The following is a 15,853-nucleotide window of genomic DNA, read 5'->3' as shown; positions in this document are numbered from 1 at the left end:
ACAAATGTATGGACACCACGGGGGAACGGGAGGTGGGGTGGGATGAACTGGGAGACTGGGATTGACACATATATATACACTACTATGTATAAAAAAGACAACTAATGAAAACCTACAGTATAGCCCAGAGAACTCTACTCGGTGCTCTGTGGTGACCTAAAAGGGAAGGAAATCCAAAAAAGAAGAGATATATGTAAAAAAAAAAAAAAAAAAAAGAAAAGCACAGGAATATGAACATTTCTTCATATTACCATGACAATAAATACTCTGGGTTCAAACCTCAAAAAAAAAAAAATAAAGAAATATATCGCGTTGACTGCTACAACAAAGACAGAGACCAGATACACCAATAGTTACAAGAGAGGGAGTAATCTCATGTCCAGGCATACCTCCAGAAATTCTCCTTCAGTAGGTCTTCGGTGGGACTCAGGAATCTGCATTCTGAACAAGCCCTCTTGGTGATCTGGATGCAGACAGCATGAGATCCACACTTTGAGAAACACTGCCTTAAGAAGTATAAATTCTAGGTTTCCAAGAAGGCCCAGCAGGTAAATAGTTTCAGAAAGAGAATATCTTATGATATCTCTCAAAAAACCACCAGTTGGGCTTCCCTGGTGGCACAGTGGTTAAGAATCCGCCTGCCAATGCAGGGGACACGGGTTCGAGCCCTGGTCCGGGAAGATCCCACATGCCACGGAGCAACTAAGCCCGTGCGCCACAACTACTGAGCCTGCACTCTAGAGCCTGTGGGCCACAACTACTGAAGCCCGCGCGCCTAGAGCCCGTGCTCCGCAACAAGAGAAGCCACCGCAATGAGAAGCCCACGCACCACAATGAAGAGTAGCCCCCACTTGCCGCAACTAGAGAAAGCCCGCGTGCAGCAACAAAGACCCAACGCAGCCAAAAATAAATAAATTAATTTTTTTAAATAAAGAAACCACCAGTTAATTTCACTGGCTATTGCTGTTGCAGTGGTATATCAAATCTTTTACCAGAAAAAGGCTTAAAAGGTAAAATCTGAAACAAAGTCTATTTTTTCCCTTTCAATGCTCTAGTGCAGGAGGCAACAAACTTTCTTCTGTAAAGGGCCAGATAGATATTTTAGGCTGTGTGGGCTGTAAGCTTTCTGTGGTATCTAATCAGTTCTGCTGTAACACAAAAGCAGCCAGAGACAGTATGTAAACCAATGGGTGTGGCTGTGTCCCAATAAAACTTTATTTACAAAAACAGGCAGTGGGTTAAATCTGGTCTCTGGTGGTAGTTTGCTGACTCCATGCTCCAGTGCAAAAGATAATGCTAATGGCCAGTAAGCTGCCTAAAGAGCAAAAGCAACAGTCTAAGGGTCATGAAACAACTGGATTTCACATCTAAAGTCGGAATAATTGTTAGGCATCAATTCTGAATTCCCATTCCTTTCCAGAATAAATCATATTTCAATATTCAAAAGGTATTGTGTTGAGTGTCTATCAAGGCTTTAGGTGCTACGAGGATACACAGTTTTTGGAGACAGAAGTTCTCAACCCCTGGTGGACACGTCGGCATCAAAAGTCGAGAAAACTCCGCAGTTGTTTCTGACGATCTGACAATAAAATAACAAGACCAGGCTGTGACAGGGATTCTCAAACTCTAATGAATAGAAGGGTATGCTAAGTAGATTCTTTAAATTTCAGATCCAAACCCAAGATAGTTAATCAGAGGGGTCATGAATCTACAGTTTAAGCAAGAACAGGCTGCTGCTGTGTGGCAAATACCACTTACTGACTTTGTTTATAAAAGAATGTTAGGGCTTCCCTGGTGGCGCAGTGGTTGAGAGTCCGCCGCCGATGCAGGGGACACGGGTTCGTGCCCCGGTCTGGGAAGATCCCACATGCCGCGGAGCAGCTGGGTCCGTGAGCCATGGCCGCTGAGCCTGCGCTCCGCAACGGGAGAGGCCACAACAGTGAGAGGCCCGCGTACCGCAAAAAAAAAAAAAAAAAAAAAAAAGAATGTTAGAACTAGAGGAACCATAGAGACATCAGTGTGATGTTCTCTTCCAGCCCAAAGTTGGTGATTTTTATAAGTCCATAAGCCATTCATAAAAATGCCTTTTATTACTTTATAGCCACAACTGAATAGTTCCTGCCCTCAAGCTGAATAATCTTAGGTTTTTTTTCCCACTTTGAGGAAAGTGACTTGCCTCTGTCTCACTTCCATTGAAGACTGTTTTGAGCTGATACCTTCAGTTGAAGCTGTGCAGCAAGGTGTCTCCTTGGGCCCCTGGAGGTTTCCATCAAGCCAAGGTTTCCTCTTGGCTAGGGTTGTCGAATTGAGCATATGTAAATGTAGCAAATGCAGAAGTAAAACACAACACTTTTAGGAAACAATAAGAGAAAATCTTCAGGAACTGGGGGTAAGCAATGAGTTCTGAGAGACTTGACACCAAAAGTTCTCAGAAGGGGGGGCTTCCCTGGTGGTGCAGTGGTTGAGAGTCCGCCTGCAGATGCAAGGGACACGGGTTTGTGCCCGGGTCCGGGAAGATCCCACATGCCGCAGAGCGGCTAGGCCCGTGAGCCACGGCTGCTGAGCCTGCGCGTCCACAACGGGAGAGGCCACAACAGTGAGAGGCCTGCGTACCGCAAAAAAAAAAAAAAAAAGTTCTCAGAAGGAAAAACTGATAAATAGGATTGCATCAAAATTAAAAACTTTTGCTCTGTGAAAAACTCTGTTAAGAGGATGAAAAGACAAGTGACAGACTGGGATAAAATACTTGCAAAGCACCAATCTGACAAAAGACCAGTATCTAGAAAACACAAAGAATTCTTAAAACTCAGCAGTGAAAAGACAAACAATGGAACCCAAATTTGGTTTCAATATCATTCTTCAATAAGAGGGACCAGGGCTTCTTGGAGGAGCAACTGATTCTAGCACTGGAACAGGAAATATGCAGGATGAGCCTGAAGAATCACATAGTGCCAGAAAGTGAGGAGGGCTCCAAAAAAAAAAAGCCCCACACAATCATGGGGGTATGTCAAAAGGACACAACTGAAAGAGCTCCCAATGGCCAAAGCAAGACATTCTGAGCAACAAAATAAATAAGGTAGCATTAGATCATAACACAAAGTATAAAATAAGTATCTATGGGTCCATACAGATATAAATGACTGATTAAACAAATAAATAAATGGGAGAGAATGACCAAATCTACCTTGCAGGTAAATTCCAAAGAATTAACGTAGATAAACACCCTCAACGACATGGAGGATAACTCCCCATCCCCTAAGTGTGGAGCTGCAAATGGGGACTTCCAAAGAATACGGTACAAAAAGGGGGAAAAAAGAAATAGTAACTGTGTAGTGGAGAAACCTGACAGACTCTACCTCAGCCAGGTGATGAAGGTTAACATCAACAGTATAAGCTATGTAGACAGTATATACATTTGATATATGATGAGAAAGGGCACTTACCTCTGTGGTCTTCCTCCCCAAAACCCAAGCCCCACTGTAATTATGAGAAAAGCATCAGACAAATCCCAGTTGAGGGGCCTTCTACAAAATATCTGACCTGTACTCCTCAAGACTATCAAAGTCATCAAAAACAAGGAAAGTCATGGGAGTTCCCTGGTGGCCTAGTGGTTAGGATTCCAGGCTTTCACTGCCATGGCCTGGATCCAATCCCTGGTCGGGGAACTGAGATCCCACAAGCCATGCAGCGTGGCCAAAAAAAACAAAAAAAACGGCACAGCCAAGAGGTTCCTAAGGAGATATGATGACTGAATGCAATACGGTATCCCGAATGGGATCCTGGAAGAGGAAAACGGTGTTAGGTAAAAACAAAGGAAATCTGGATCAAGTATGGACTTTAGTCAACAAGAATGTATCAATACTCATCCATTAACTGTGACAAACGTACAACACTGATTTAAGGTGTTAATAACAGGGTGTGGGGTATATGGGAACTCTGTAGTATCATCACAATTTTTCTGTACATCTAAACTATTCTACAATAAGAAGTCTATTGAAATAAACCCAGTTAGGGCTTCCCTGGTGGCACAGTGGTTGAGAGTCCGCCTGCCGATGCAGAGGACACGGGTTCATGCCCCAGTCCGGGAAGATCCCACATGACGCGGAGCGGCTGGGCCCGTGAGCCATGGCCGCTGAGCCTCTGTGTCTGGAGCCTGTGCTCCGCAACGGGAGAGGCCACAGCAGTGAGAGGCCCGCGTACCGCAAAATAAATAAATAAATAAATAAATAAATAAATAAATAAATAAACCCGGTTAGCAAGTGGGCAAAAGACACACAGAGACATTTTACAGAAGAGAATACACAGATGGCAAATAAGCACATGAGAAGATGTTCAACATCATTAACCATTAAGGAAATGCAAATTAAAGCACCATGAGATATCACTACCTACCCATCAAAATGGTTAAAATAAAAAATAGTGACACCACCAAATACTGGCAAGAATGCAGAGAGACTCATACGTTGCTGGTGGGAATGTAAAATGGTACAGCTACTCTAGAATAGTTTGGTAGTTTCCAAAAAATTAAACATGCAAGTATCATATGACCCAGAACTACACTCCTGGGCATTTATCCCAAAGAAATGAAAACTATGTCCACACAAAAACCTGTACATGAATGTACATAGCAGCTTTATTCACAATAGCCCAAACCGGAAACAACCCATATGTCCTTCAGGAGGTGAATGGTTGAACAAACTGTGGTACATCCATATCACAGACTACTACTTAGCAATAAAAAAGAACTACAGATACAGGAAACAACTTGGATGAATGTCAAGAGAGTTATGCTGAGTGGAAGAAAAAGAAAAACAATCTCTAATGGTTACATACTATACAATACCATTTATACAGCATTCTCAAAAGGACAAAATTTAGAAATGGAGAACAGATTAGTGGTTACCAGGGGTTTAGCATGGTGGGAAAGGAGACGCAGGTGTGGCTGTGAAAGGTCAACAGGAGGAATAGTCGTGGTGATGGGACTGTTCTGTATCTTGACCATATATCAATGTCAATATCCTGGCAGTGACATCACAGTAAAGTTTTGCAAGATGTTACCATTGAGGGAAACTGGGTAAAGGGTACAGGAAAGCTCTGAATTATTTTGTAAAACTGCATGTGAATTTACAATTATCTCAAAATAAAAACTTTAATGAAAAAAATACAATATAGGGAATTCCCTGGCAGTCCAGTGGTTAGGACTCCGCACTCTCACTGCTGAGGGCTGGGTTCAATCCCTTGTCAGGGAACTAAAATCCCACAAGCCACGCAGCATGGCCAAAAATTAAATAAATAAAATAAAAAATACAATACAGTTGGTACTCCTATCGATGGGTTCCACATTCACGGACTCAACCAACTATGGACTGACAGTATTTGGAAAGAAAAAAAATTCAGGAAAGTTCCAAAAACTTGAATTTGCTGCATACCCGGCAACTATTTACATAGTATCTACATTGTAATTACAACTATTTACACAGCATTTACATTGTATTAGGTATTATAACTAGTCTAGAGATGATTTAAAGTATATGGGAGGATATGCATAGGTTTTATGCAATACTACAACATTTTATATAAGGGACTTGAGCATCCATGGATTTTGGTATCCACGGCAGGGTCCTGGAACCAATCCCATGGATACTGAGGGATGACTGTACTCCTAGTTATTTTGGATTTCAGAAAAACAATCATTTTTAGTATTATGTCCCATGCCATATGTGGAACACACTGATACTAAAAGGTGACTTGTTGTTTATCTGAAATTCAAATGTAACTGAGAGTCCTATATTTCATCGGGCAATACTACCCTTGGCATTAGCTTACCAGGATAAGCTATATATTGCAAAATAAAAGAACATTTAAAAGTTGGCTAGAGAAAATGTGCCCTGATCTCAGAAACCCCTAAATTCTCCCTTCTCAGCAGCTGGCATCTCCTCTGCCTCACATTTTATTACAACAAATGTGTTACTGCCCACCACTCCTGATGAGAAAAGACACATAGAGTATAAAACCCTCCCATCTTCACAGAGGAGTAAAAATTATCCAGATAATCCTCCCTTCTCAACTTCAACTCAAAATAGCTATTCCCTCCAAGAAAGATTATGAAACAATAATAATTAAACAGAATAGTCAGGAAGCATTTTCTAGAAGCAATTTGGGGTCTCCAGTATAACAACGCTGTAAAAAACACAACCAAGAAGTAATAGACATCTAAAAAATATCTCTAACATGAAAAAGATGGAGATTGAAAAAGAAAGGAAAATGCAACTTTGTAGGAAATTTATTTGAGAAGAAAAGAAATCAAGAAATTATCATTAATATCTTCAGAGATATAAGATGCTACACCCACAAACAAGAGCAGAATCCCACAGAGAACACAGAGCACAAAAATATTCCTAGAAACTAAAACTATGACAGATGAAACAAAATTCAGTGGAGTTGGAAGATAAAGGTGAGTAAATCCCCTACAAAGTACAGCAAAAAGGCAAAAAATGAAAGTGAAAAGATAAGTAAATCAAAGAATCAGTCTAAGAGATCTATAACAGAAACAGCAGAAATTCTAGAATGATGTAATAGAGATTAGGGTAGCAGAGGAGGAAAATAAACAAACAAAACCCAAGAAAATGTTATAGGACTTAAGGGCAGGAGTTTCCAGAATGAAATGTGCCCAGCAAAATGGACAAAAACAGACACACACCAACACTGTACTGTAGAGGGGACAAAAATATCCTACAAGCTTCCAGGAAGAAAAACTAAGTTTTAAACAAAGGATCATGAAAACACATTTTCAAATACGCAAGATGGAAAAAAATTACTTCCTATGCACCCTTTTCCAGGAAGCTACTGGGGAACATGCTCTACCAAAATGAGGGAATAAACTGAGAAAGAGAAAGACACAGGCTATGGAAAAAAGGAATCCAACAGAAGGGGTAGAGAGAATCCCCAGGATGAACAGAAGACACCAGAATGAAAGTATGCACCAGGGGCATACCAGTGCTGCAGTCACAGGGCTCCAGGAACGCTTCTTCAGGAGCCTAAAATTGATAAAATATGTCTGAGCGGGCTTCCCTGGTGGCGCAGTGGTTGAGGGTCCGCCTGCAGATGCAGGGGACACGGGTTCATGCCCCGGTCCGGGAGGATCCCACATGCCTCGGAGCGGCTGGGCCCGTGAGCCATGGCCACTGGGCCTGCACGTCCGGAGCCTCTGCTCTGCAACGGGAGAGGCCACAGCGGTGAGAGGCCCGCGTACCGGAAAAAAAAAAAAGAAAAAAAAGTCTGAGCATCTTAAGAGAAGATTTAGGGCTTCCCTGGTGGTGCAGTGGTTGAGAGTCCGCCTGCCGATGCAGGGGACACGGGTTCGTGCCCCGGTCCGGGAAGATCCCACATGCCGCGGAGCGGCTGGGCCCGTGAGCCATGGCCGCTGAGCCTGCACGTCTGGAGCCTGTGCTCCGCAACGGGAGAGGCCACAACAGTGAGAGGCCCGTGTACCGCAAAAAAATAAATTAAAAAAAAAAAGAAGAAGATTTAGACAAATGATGGAGGGTTTCAGGTCAAATCAGTCATAAGCACATAGGCAAACAAAATAAGTATGACAAATGATTCATTCCAGAGAAAACAAGGAGTTGTTCAGGAAAAGAAAAGTAAGCAGTTTACTGCATGACTGAGCTCTGGGCAGCATTTACATAGTATAATAACGTACAACAGAATGACCATGTAAGTGGACTGAGAAATTGGAGGGATGAGAGCTGAGATGTGTGTATGGTAGAGGCAGAGAGACCTAACCTTCATCCTCTACAACAGAAAATCAGTAGAAATGACCTAAAATTGATAAATCAAAAGGGAGCAATACAAGTGTGTTATTTAAAAAATATGGAGATAATTTTTTTTAAAAACTCAATTGAAAGTAGTTACTTTTGTGGAAGGAAAAATGGGAGTGGAATAGAAGAGTGCTCCTTTTCATAGAATTTACTTTTTTTAAGATTTTTTTTTTTGATGTGGACCATTTTTATAAAGTCTTTACTGAATTTGTTACAATATTGCTTCTGTTTTATGTTTTGGTTTTTTGGCCGCGAGGCACGTGGGATCTTAGCTCCCAGATCCTGGATCAAACCCACACCCCCTGCATTGGAAGGTGAAGTCTTAACCACTGGACCGCCAGGGAAGTCCCAGAATTGACTCTTTAAATTGCTAACTTCCATAGAATTATTTGAGTCTTCAAACTCATAACTTTTTTAAAAAGAAAAAAAGATGAAAAACTCCAGTCCTCGAGTATCCATCCCCCAAAAAACTTTTTTTAACGCCAATTTAATCCATATTCTTCAACTTAAAAAAAAATCTTCCCACCTCTAATGGTATTACACTAACCACCTAGAGAACTGTTTTCAAAACCCCATTTTTCAAAGCACTTAAAAGAATTCCCCACCAACAATGTAGAGACCAGCCCATCCTGCTAATACTTCATTGGGACTTAAATTCAATATTTACATTGGCGTTTATATTTAGAACAATAGTGGCTTATTATAGAGAACATAGCTGTGTTTAACATGCCAGATCTGGATAACTTTATTCAAGATTTTGACAGAAATTATCCCCAAAGTAATATTAAACTTAGACACTTTTTAGAAGTCCAGATGTGAAATACCAAAAAAAATTTGAATTCAGTCTAGAGTCAATACTAAGTCAAGAACTGAATCAGATCCACAAAAAAATGAATACTATTTTCCTTCTTATATTCACTATATTTTCTGGCACAGCTTGCAATTTAGTTTTCCTTTCCCTGACATTGGCATTTGGAATCATTTTAACATGGTTTACACCTTTAAGTTCTAAGTCTGTACTTATCCTGAATATCTTATTATAATTAAAATTATAAATCCAGAAGCAATAGCCCTCCCTTACAGAAAGAATCCAATTAATACATGTAGAAGGAATAAGAGAAACAAAGTCACATTTGAACACCACAGTAGTAACAAGCAAGATCTGCCAGTGGATACAAAAATGAGTGGGCAAAAGTTTAAGCAGAAACAGGACATTTGCATAGCTCACATTATCTCTAGCAAACATTCAGTCATTACAAAGGAAAACATAGTAAGTTTACAGCAGAGAATCCTAGCAGACGCCACCTCAGGTAGTGGCTAAGTTTAATAACACCAGAAATACATTACAGCATCAGGTGTCAAGATACACTGTCACAGATCGGAGGACGCTATGATGACATGACAACTAAATGCGAGGCAGGATCCTGGATTGGATCCTGAAACAGTGAAAGGACATTAGTGAAAAGACTAGAAAATCTCTACTTTCAAAACTCTCTACTTTAGTTAATAGCATTATATCAAGGCTAATTTCTTAACTTGACAAATGTTCTACAGCTATGTAAGATGTTAATATAAAGGGAAGGTGAGCGAAGAGTATACCGCTGTTTTTGCAACTCTTCAGGAGGTCTAAAATTATCTCAAAACCAAAATAAAAAACTGTTAAAAAACATACACACACACATATAATGTGTGTGTGTATAATGTGTGATTTATAGATAAAAAAATCAAGACTTCAGGGAAATTGGTATCTTGGGCACTCAGTTAAAAAATAGTGTTCTCGGGGCTCCCCTGGTGGCGCAGTGGTTGAGAGTCCGCCTGCCGATGCAAGGGACACGGGTTCGTGCCCCGGTCCAGGAGGATCCCACATGCCGCGGAGCGGCTGGGCCCGTGAGCCATGGCCGCTGAGCCTGCGCGTCTGGAGCCTGTGCTCCGCAATGGGAGAGGCCACGGCAGTGGGAGGCCCGCGTACAGCAAAAAAAAAAAAATAGTGTTCTCTCCTGTATTAGTCATTGTCTCACTGGTTTATGTTAACTTAGCTTTAAGGTTCTCCCCCTTCTAAATATTTAGTTTCAAGTATAACTTTTAAATTTTCATAGAAAAGCCTTTTGTAACATTCCTATATTAGGCCAAAAATAAAAATCCTAGAATAAAATTGTCACCATATTATCTCATAAAATCACTCATACCAACCTAAGACCCGGCCAATATTTTTACTTTACTTCTTCTCGTCATATAATATGTTTGTATTGTTTTTTTTTATAGGGAGAGGAGATGGCTGGTGGATTTATTTTCTTGTTAATAGGCCTGGCAGTCAAGAAAAAAAATCACTTGGGTATCTTATTAAGAAATAGCAGTTTTTCCAATAACAGATACTGCATACTGGAACTCACTTCAGATGAAAAAAGTAAGTTATCTACCTAAGTCTCTTCTACATGATAGCATAGAGCTACCTAAGCAAATCCAGCTAAGACCCTTTCAATATCCCTTCCTTAAATCTGGCTCTAAAATGACTGTTATTAGTGATGGTAAACATCTTTTTTATAAAACAGGCAATACTGTCTATGCAATTTATTCTAGGGAAACAAAGATAAACATCAAATCTACCTTTAAAAGAACACAATTTCCCACTCTACCTATGGCTGATTCATTCCCTGAGCATGAATCCTCTTTTACCCTCGTCATTTCTTGCTGTAAACTGAGCAGATACACTGAGCTGAAATCCCCTCATAGGGATCCTGATGGTGAAGCTAATATTTTAGATGGAGAATAGCATTCTCAAATGGTTGTATTTATTACTTTTGCAGTTATTATTTCTACGTGCTGTGGCATTTAATTTTTAATCTGTGTTCATCACACTGCTCCATATGGAAGCAGCTGTACTAAAAAGATAATTAAGGGGGAAGAAAGGAAATTTTAAAGTGGATCTTCATCCAAATACGATTAAGACAGCAAAAAAGGAAATAGCCCCATTTTCATTCCTATACCCATGCCATTTCCAAATTAACCTTCCAATAGTAACATGAAAAATAGAAGTGGTAAAACTCTAACCTAATGATCTATACAAAAAAGGAGACAATCTACCTCAGGAACTTACTACACAGTGCAATATATTCAAGTGGTGAAAAGATATAAATTCATCCAGACCTGCCATACTATCTGGCTGTCAGTATAGTCTCTTGAGTAATTATATTAAACATATTACTACAAAATGTACCAAGAAGTAGAGAATAACACTATATTTGTGAACTACAAGTAACAAAACAAAACAGAGGTCCAAGAAGGCTAAAGTCCAAGCTATAATTTACACACAAAGTGTACGGTGAAAGCAGTCACAATGTACAAAAATGTGACAAGTAATCCAGATGTTTAAAAAAACAGAGCCTGTTTGTCTCAGACAACATCCAGTCTTATCCGGTAGGTTTCTGATAAGCCTGTTACATACGGTGGATTTCCCTCCTGCTGATAAGAAGCAGCTTGCAGATACCCAAAAATTTTTTAAGGGGTGAGTCTACTTGGCAATACTGATAACTCCACAGCTTCCTATTACATTCATTGGTCTGAAAACTGAAAACAACTCATAATCCAACTGTTCTTCCAAGTCCTTTACCAGTTTTTCAAGTTTTATATCAAAGGAAAGTTGGAATGTATTGCTTCTTTTCCTCAACAGGCATTTCAAAAAGAGGGTAATTAACCAAAATCAAGAGTTCTTTGGTCAAGTTAGTAACAGGCTTCCCCTTTGTTCTAAATCCTTTCATAATCCTTTTTTTTCCAATTTTTCCAGTATGGCCTGGATTTTACAAACGGCCTCTTTCCTGGCCTGCCGGACAGAGTCCTGGCCCCCAGTTTCAACTGAATCCAGTTCCAAAAGTTCCTTGGTTAGCAGTTCTTCCAAAAGCCAGTAGGCTTTGTCTGTCTTTTTTCCTACGAACTCTTGTACTTCTTGCTCAAGATACTGGACCTTCTCCAGCACATGTAGGATTTTTTTAATACTTGGGGGAGTCCCTTCATCTGAAGATAAACACTCTTCAGGAAGATTATTACTCTGATCTTGATTGCTGGGATGTTCGTTGGTGGCATTAGCATACAGCTGAGGCTCAGCACTATACTGGACTGGGGAATCCAAGAGCTCTGAATGATCATTGGTCACTGTTCCCGAGGACTCGTACTGATGGACACTGCAAGGAAAGTTGTGCCGGTTCATGCCTTGATCTGATTGGCTATAGGGGTATGAGGAATCCTTGGAGTAGGAGAGCAAAGAGGGGGAAAAAGCTGTTTTAATGGGGATCCATCAACACCAGATTTGTTAGCCCACATCTTTCACCTGACCAGGAAGGCACATGAGAAGACGCCCCACCCATAAAAGCAGACGGCCCTCCTTAATCATTTGAGACGACTACAGCCCTAAAAAGATAAAAGGCAGAGAATTCCTGAGTACGAAGGCTGGCATCTACCCCGAGACAGGTCATCATCATGAATACCTCACAATCTGTCCAGTGACTTAATAAATAGGAATTAGATAGTTTTTTCCCTTAAAGGGATAAAACCTGAAGACAAATCTTAAAAAGGAACCTGGCCACAAGCAAATGATGTTCAAGTGTGTGGTTTCATAAAACCATGCAAGTTCACATGGGTTTTGTCTTCTGTCAGGAGACTGAGGTAGTAAAATCTAATCTTTGATTTTGTCTAACATTCCGATGGTATTACAACTGATTTAGTAAATGAGCATTCTCCCGTTGTGTAAAAAAAGGAAATGAACCTAAAACTGCTCTAAAAAATAAAGTCTATTTTACATAAAAAGTAAACTGGGCTAGGTAAAGCTATAGGTAGTAGCCACCAACATTTTGAAGTTAGTCCCCATTTAACACAGACCAATGCAGAAAAAGTTCCACGTTGCGCTCTCTTTATTACCCAGACATTAAGAGGACAACGTCTAGAAGCCTCCTACCTTGGGCTGTGGGGCTGGGGGGGAAGGAGGTGGCCGAGGAGAGCCACTGCTCGGCCATGATGAAGCGCTCTCGCTCACGTAGAGACTCCCGGGTGGTGCTGAGGGGGCAGCTGAAGGCCAGGGGTAACGGGCTCCCATGCCATAAGCCCCCGGAGGAGCCCAGGAGTCCTCCTGGGATCGTACAGTTGGTCCTGGTTGTGGAACACTACGATTACCATCCCCATAAGGATAGTGGGGCATGCTCACTCCAGGGTTCTAGATTGAGAGGAAGGAAATACACTGGTCATTGCTAAAAAACACTTAAAGAAGTAATGAAAATATTCTAGTGTAAACAGATTCAGAGATGCTTCCTCTCGGCTTAACAGGGTATATTTTAGCTGCTATGGGACTAAACTGTAGTATTTCTAATGAGTTGCAAATATTTTCTCCAAACCTAAAAAACCTTGGTTCCAAAGATATCAGGGGCAGATTTGGTGACCATCAAACTCAGAAAAATAGGGCCTAAACTTCAGTGGCTGAAGCACGGCATAAGTCTGTCCCACAGATACTATAAATAAATGGACCCATATGCTATAAGGAAGCACAAATAAAGACATACTAGAACTCTCCTTGAAGTGAACAGAGAAATAAACATAGGATCATTCACAGAATATTAAAAAATATAAACCTAACCTTTTGGGCTTCCCTGGTGGCACAGTGGTTAAGAATCCACCTGCCAATGCAGGGGACACAAGTTCGAGCCCTGGTCTGGGAAGATCCCACGTGCTGCGGAGCAACTAAGCCTGTGCGCCACAACTACTGAGCCTGTGCTCTAGAGCCCGCGAGCCACAACTACTGAGCCCGCGTGCCACAACTACTGAAGCCCACACGCCTAGAGCCCGTGCTCTGAAACAAGAGAAGCCACCGCAATGAGAAGCCCACGTACCGCAAAGAAGAGTAGCCCCTGCTCTCAGCAACTAGAGAAAAGCCCACGCACAGCAACAAAAACCCAACGCAGCCAAAAATAAATAAATAAATATATTTATTTTTTTTAAACCCCAAAAAACCTAACCTCTTGAAGTGGACAGAAAAATAAGCTTGGTACCATTCATTAATATGAAAAAATAAAAACACAACAGACGAATGCTCACCTGTGAAGCAGGATATCCTGGAACCTGCCCCCTAAGAGGGGCTGCTTCAGTCTGGCAGTCCTGCTGGGGATACATCCAACGAGAGACTGGGGTTGGGCTGTTGCCAGGTGAACGGTAAGTGCTTGGAACCTCTGTGGAGTAATTGGTCGGAGCATACCCGGATGTGTAATAAGCCCCCGGGTATGAGGCAGTATTTGTCCCAGGGCCAGTGGGGTATGGTGGGCCATATGCTCCATTTGTATAAGAATTCAAACTCTGTAAAAAAGCAAAGTTGGGAGACAAAAAAGATGAATGAGTAGATCAGCTGAAATGCCCTCACTTCGAAAACTTGGAGAAGAAAGGAGATCAGGAACTGATGAAAAGATGAACTACCTAAGCAACCCTTGAGGTATTCTTTCATATATTACAATCATATACATATATTAAACTCAGATTATCACCTTAGAGTCTGTGTCCTAACAATGGGTATATTGTGATGAAGGATGAAGGGATGGCCTTTAGTGCTTCTCAGCCATTTCCATAAGTGCACCTAACAATTGCACCTAACGGCAGGGAACTTGTCCCCACAAACTGAAGAGGGTGTTCCGGGAAACCTGGGAGAATGGCGAGAGAAAGAAGAAAGTAACCATAGTACAACAGAAAGGAAAAAAGACCACAGAGAAAGACCTAGCCCTGCCACTGGCTTTGTGTTTACCCTGTCTGAGCTTTAGTTTCTCCAGCAGGAAAATGGAAATCATAAACATATCTTGCAGGGTTATTGTAAAAATTAATGACATGACATATATAAAACGCTTAGTATAGTGTCTGGCACGTAGTATGCTCAATGATTTGCAATTTTTATAATACAAATTGTTGTTAGTATTAATGTGGCAAGGTCAGGAAAGGAACCCAGATCTGACTCCAAGCCTATGTGCTTTGTATTGATACTATCCTACCCTGCTTCCCCAAATGACAACAGCAGAGACAAATTCCTCATATATTGCTTACTGCAGTTTTACATCACCTATCCAGACTATTACTGACACCCAGAATCCTCAGTTTAGTAATCCAAACAAGATTAAAGCTAAACTCTAAATGATTACCTTAACATTTTCTATTAATTTCTACTTTACCTTGTTAAAATGGTAAAAACAGAATCAAGTTTTCCTGGACCCATCCTTCTAAAACTAGACAATCTTTCCCATTTTAGGTAGAAGAATAAGAAAAGAATCTTGTGATATTAACTAGACTTACCATGGTGATCATTTCACAGTGTATACAAATATGGAATCATTACACTGTACATCTGAAACTAACATTATATGTCAATTATACCTCAATTAAAAAAAAAAGAATCCTGATATCTTCTACAGTTGTTAATGACTGAAGAAAATGAAATTTAAATTTGATTCCAAATCTACCACAACAAAAAGAGGGATAGATTGAAGTGGGAAGGAGGGCATAATTCTGTGGAAAATAAATTCTTAGCCACAGTTTTATGGCAAGAGGATAAAAGACAGGCTACTATCACCACACGGCCAAAGAATTCCATGCAGGGACAGGGGTGAGGGAAAATCCAGCCAGGCATTCCTTGAGCAGCCACTGTGAGGTTAATCAAGTCTTGTGCCTACAGGCTGCTGTGCCTAACCAAACAATCCCTTATGCAACATATACAGCTGAAGACTTGATTTTAAAAAAATCATGTGACTTTTTGTACTGTTATTCAAATTCTAGAAATCCTTCCTAAGGAAATTATTCGACTAGAGAAAAACTCATAGGCATGAATTTGTTCATCACAGCATGATTCACCATCATGCAGAATTGTAGACAACCTAACCGTCCTGTACTGGTGGAATGATTAAGTAGACCATGGGCTACTCATTGAGGAAATTTTATTCTGTCTTAAAAACTCACTGTTAGGGACTTCCCTGGTGGCACAGTGGTTAAGAATCCGCCTGCCAATGCAGGGGACACGGGTT

General features: G+C 40.8%; 1 protein-coding gene across 2 annotated transcripts in view; it reads right to left on the bottom strand.

The window, feature by feature from the left end:
• Positions 1–4,637: 4,637 nt before the first annotated feature.
• The window catches only part of BAG4 (BAG cochaperone 4), a 38,857-nt gene continuing 27,641 nt past the window's right edge, over positions 4,638–15,853 (bottom strand). For both annotated transcript variants that reach the window (XM_060086069.1, XM_060086070.1), the window contains 3 exons: positions 13,896–14,150; positions 12,766–13,020; positions 4,638–12,057 (listed from right to left, as the gene is read on the bottom strand). In XM_060086069.1, the coding sequence (XP_059942052.1) occupies positions 11,572–12,057; positions 12,766–13,020; positions 13,896–14,150 (996 nt within the window). In that variant the 3' untranslated portion in view covers positions 4,638–11,571. The remainder of the gene's footprint in view (positions 12,058–12,765; positions 13,021–13,895; positions 14,151–15,853) is intronic.

The sequence above is a fragment of the Mesoplodon densirostris genome, chromosome 20 (assembly GCF_025265405.1).
Source record: "Mesoplodon densirostris isolate mMesDen1 chromosome 20, mMesDen1 primary haplotype, whole genome shotgun sequence".
Classification (NCBI taxonomy): Eukaryota; Metazoa; Chordata; class Mammalia; order Artiodactyla; family Ziphiidae; genus Mesoplodon; species Mesoplodon densirostris.
This window is presented reverse-complemented; position numbering and strand designations above follow the sequence as displayed.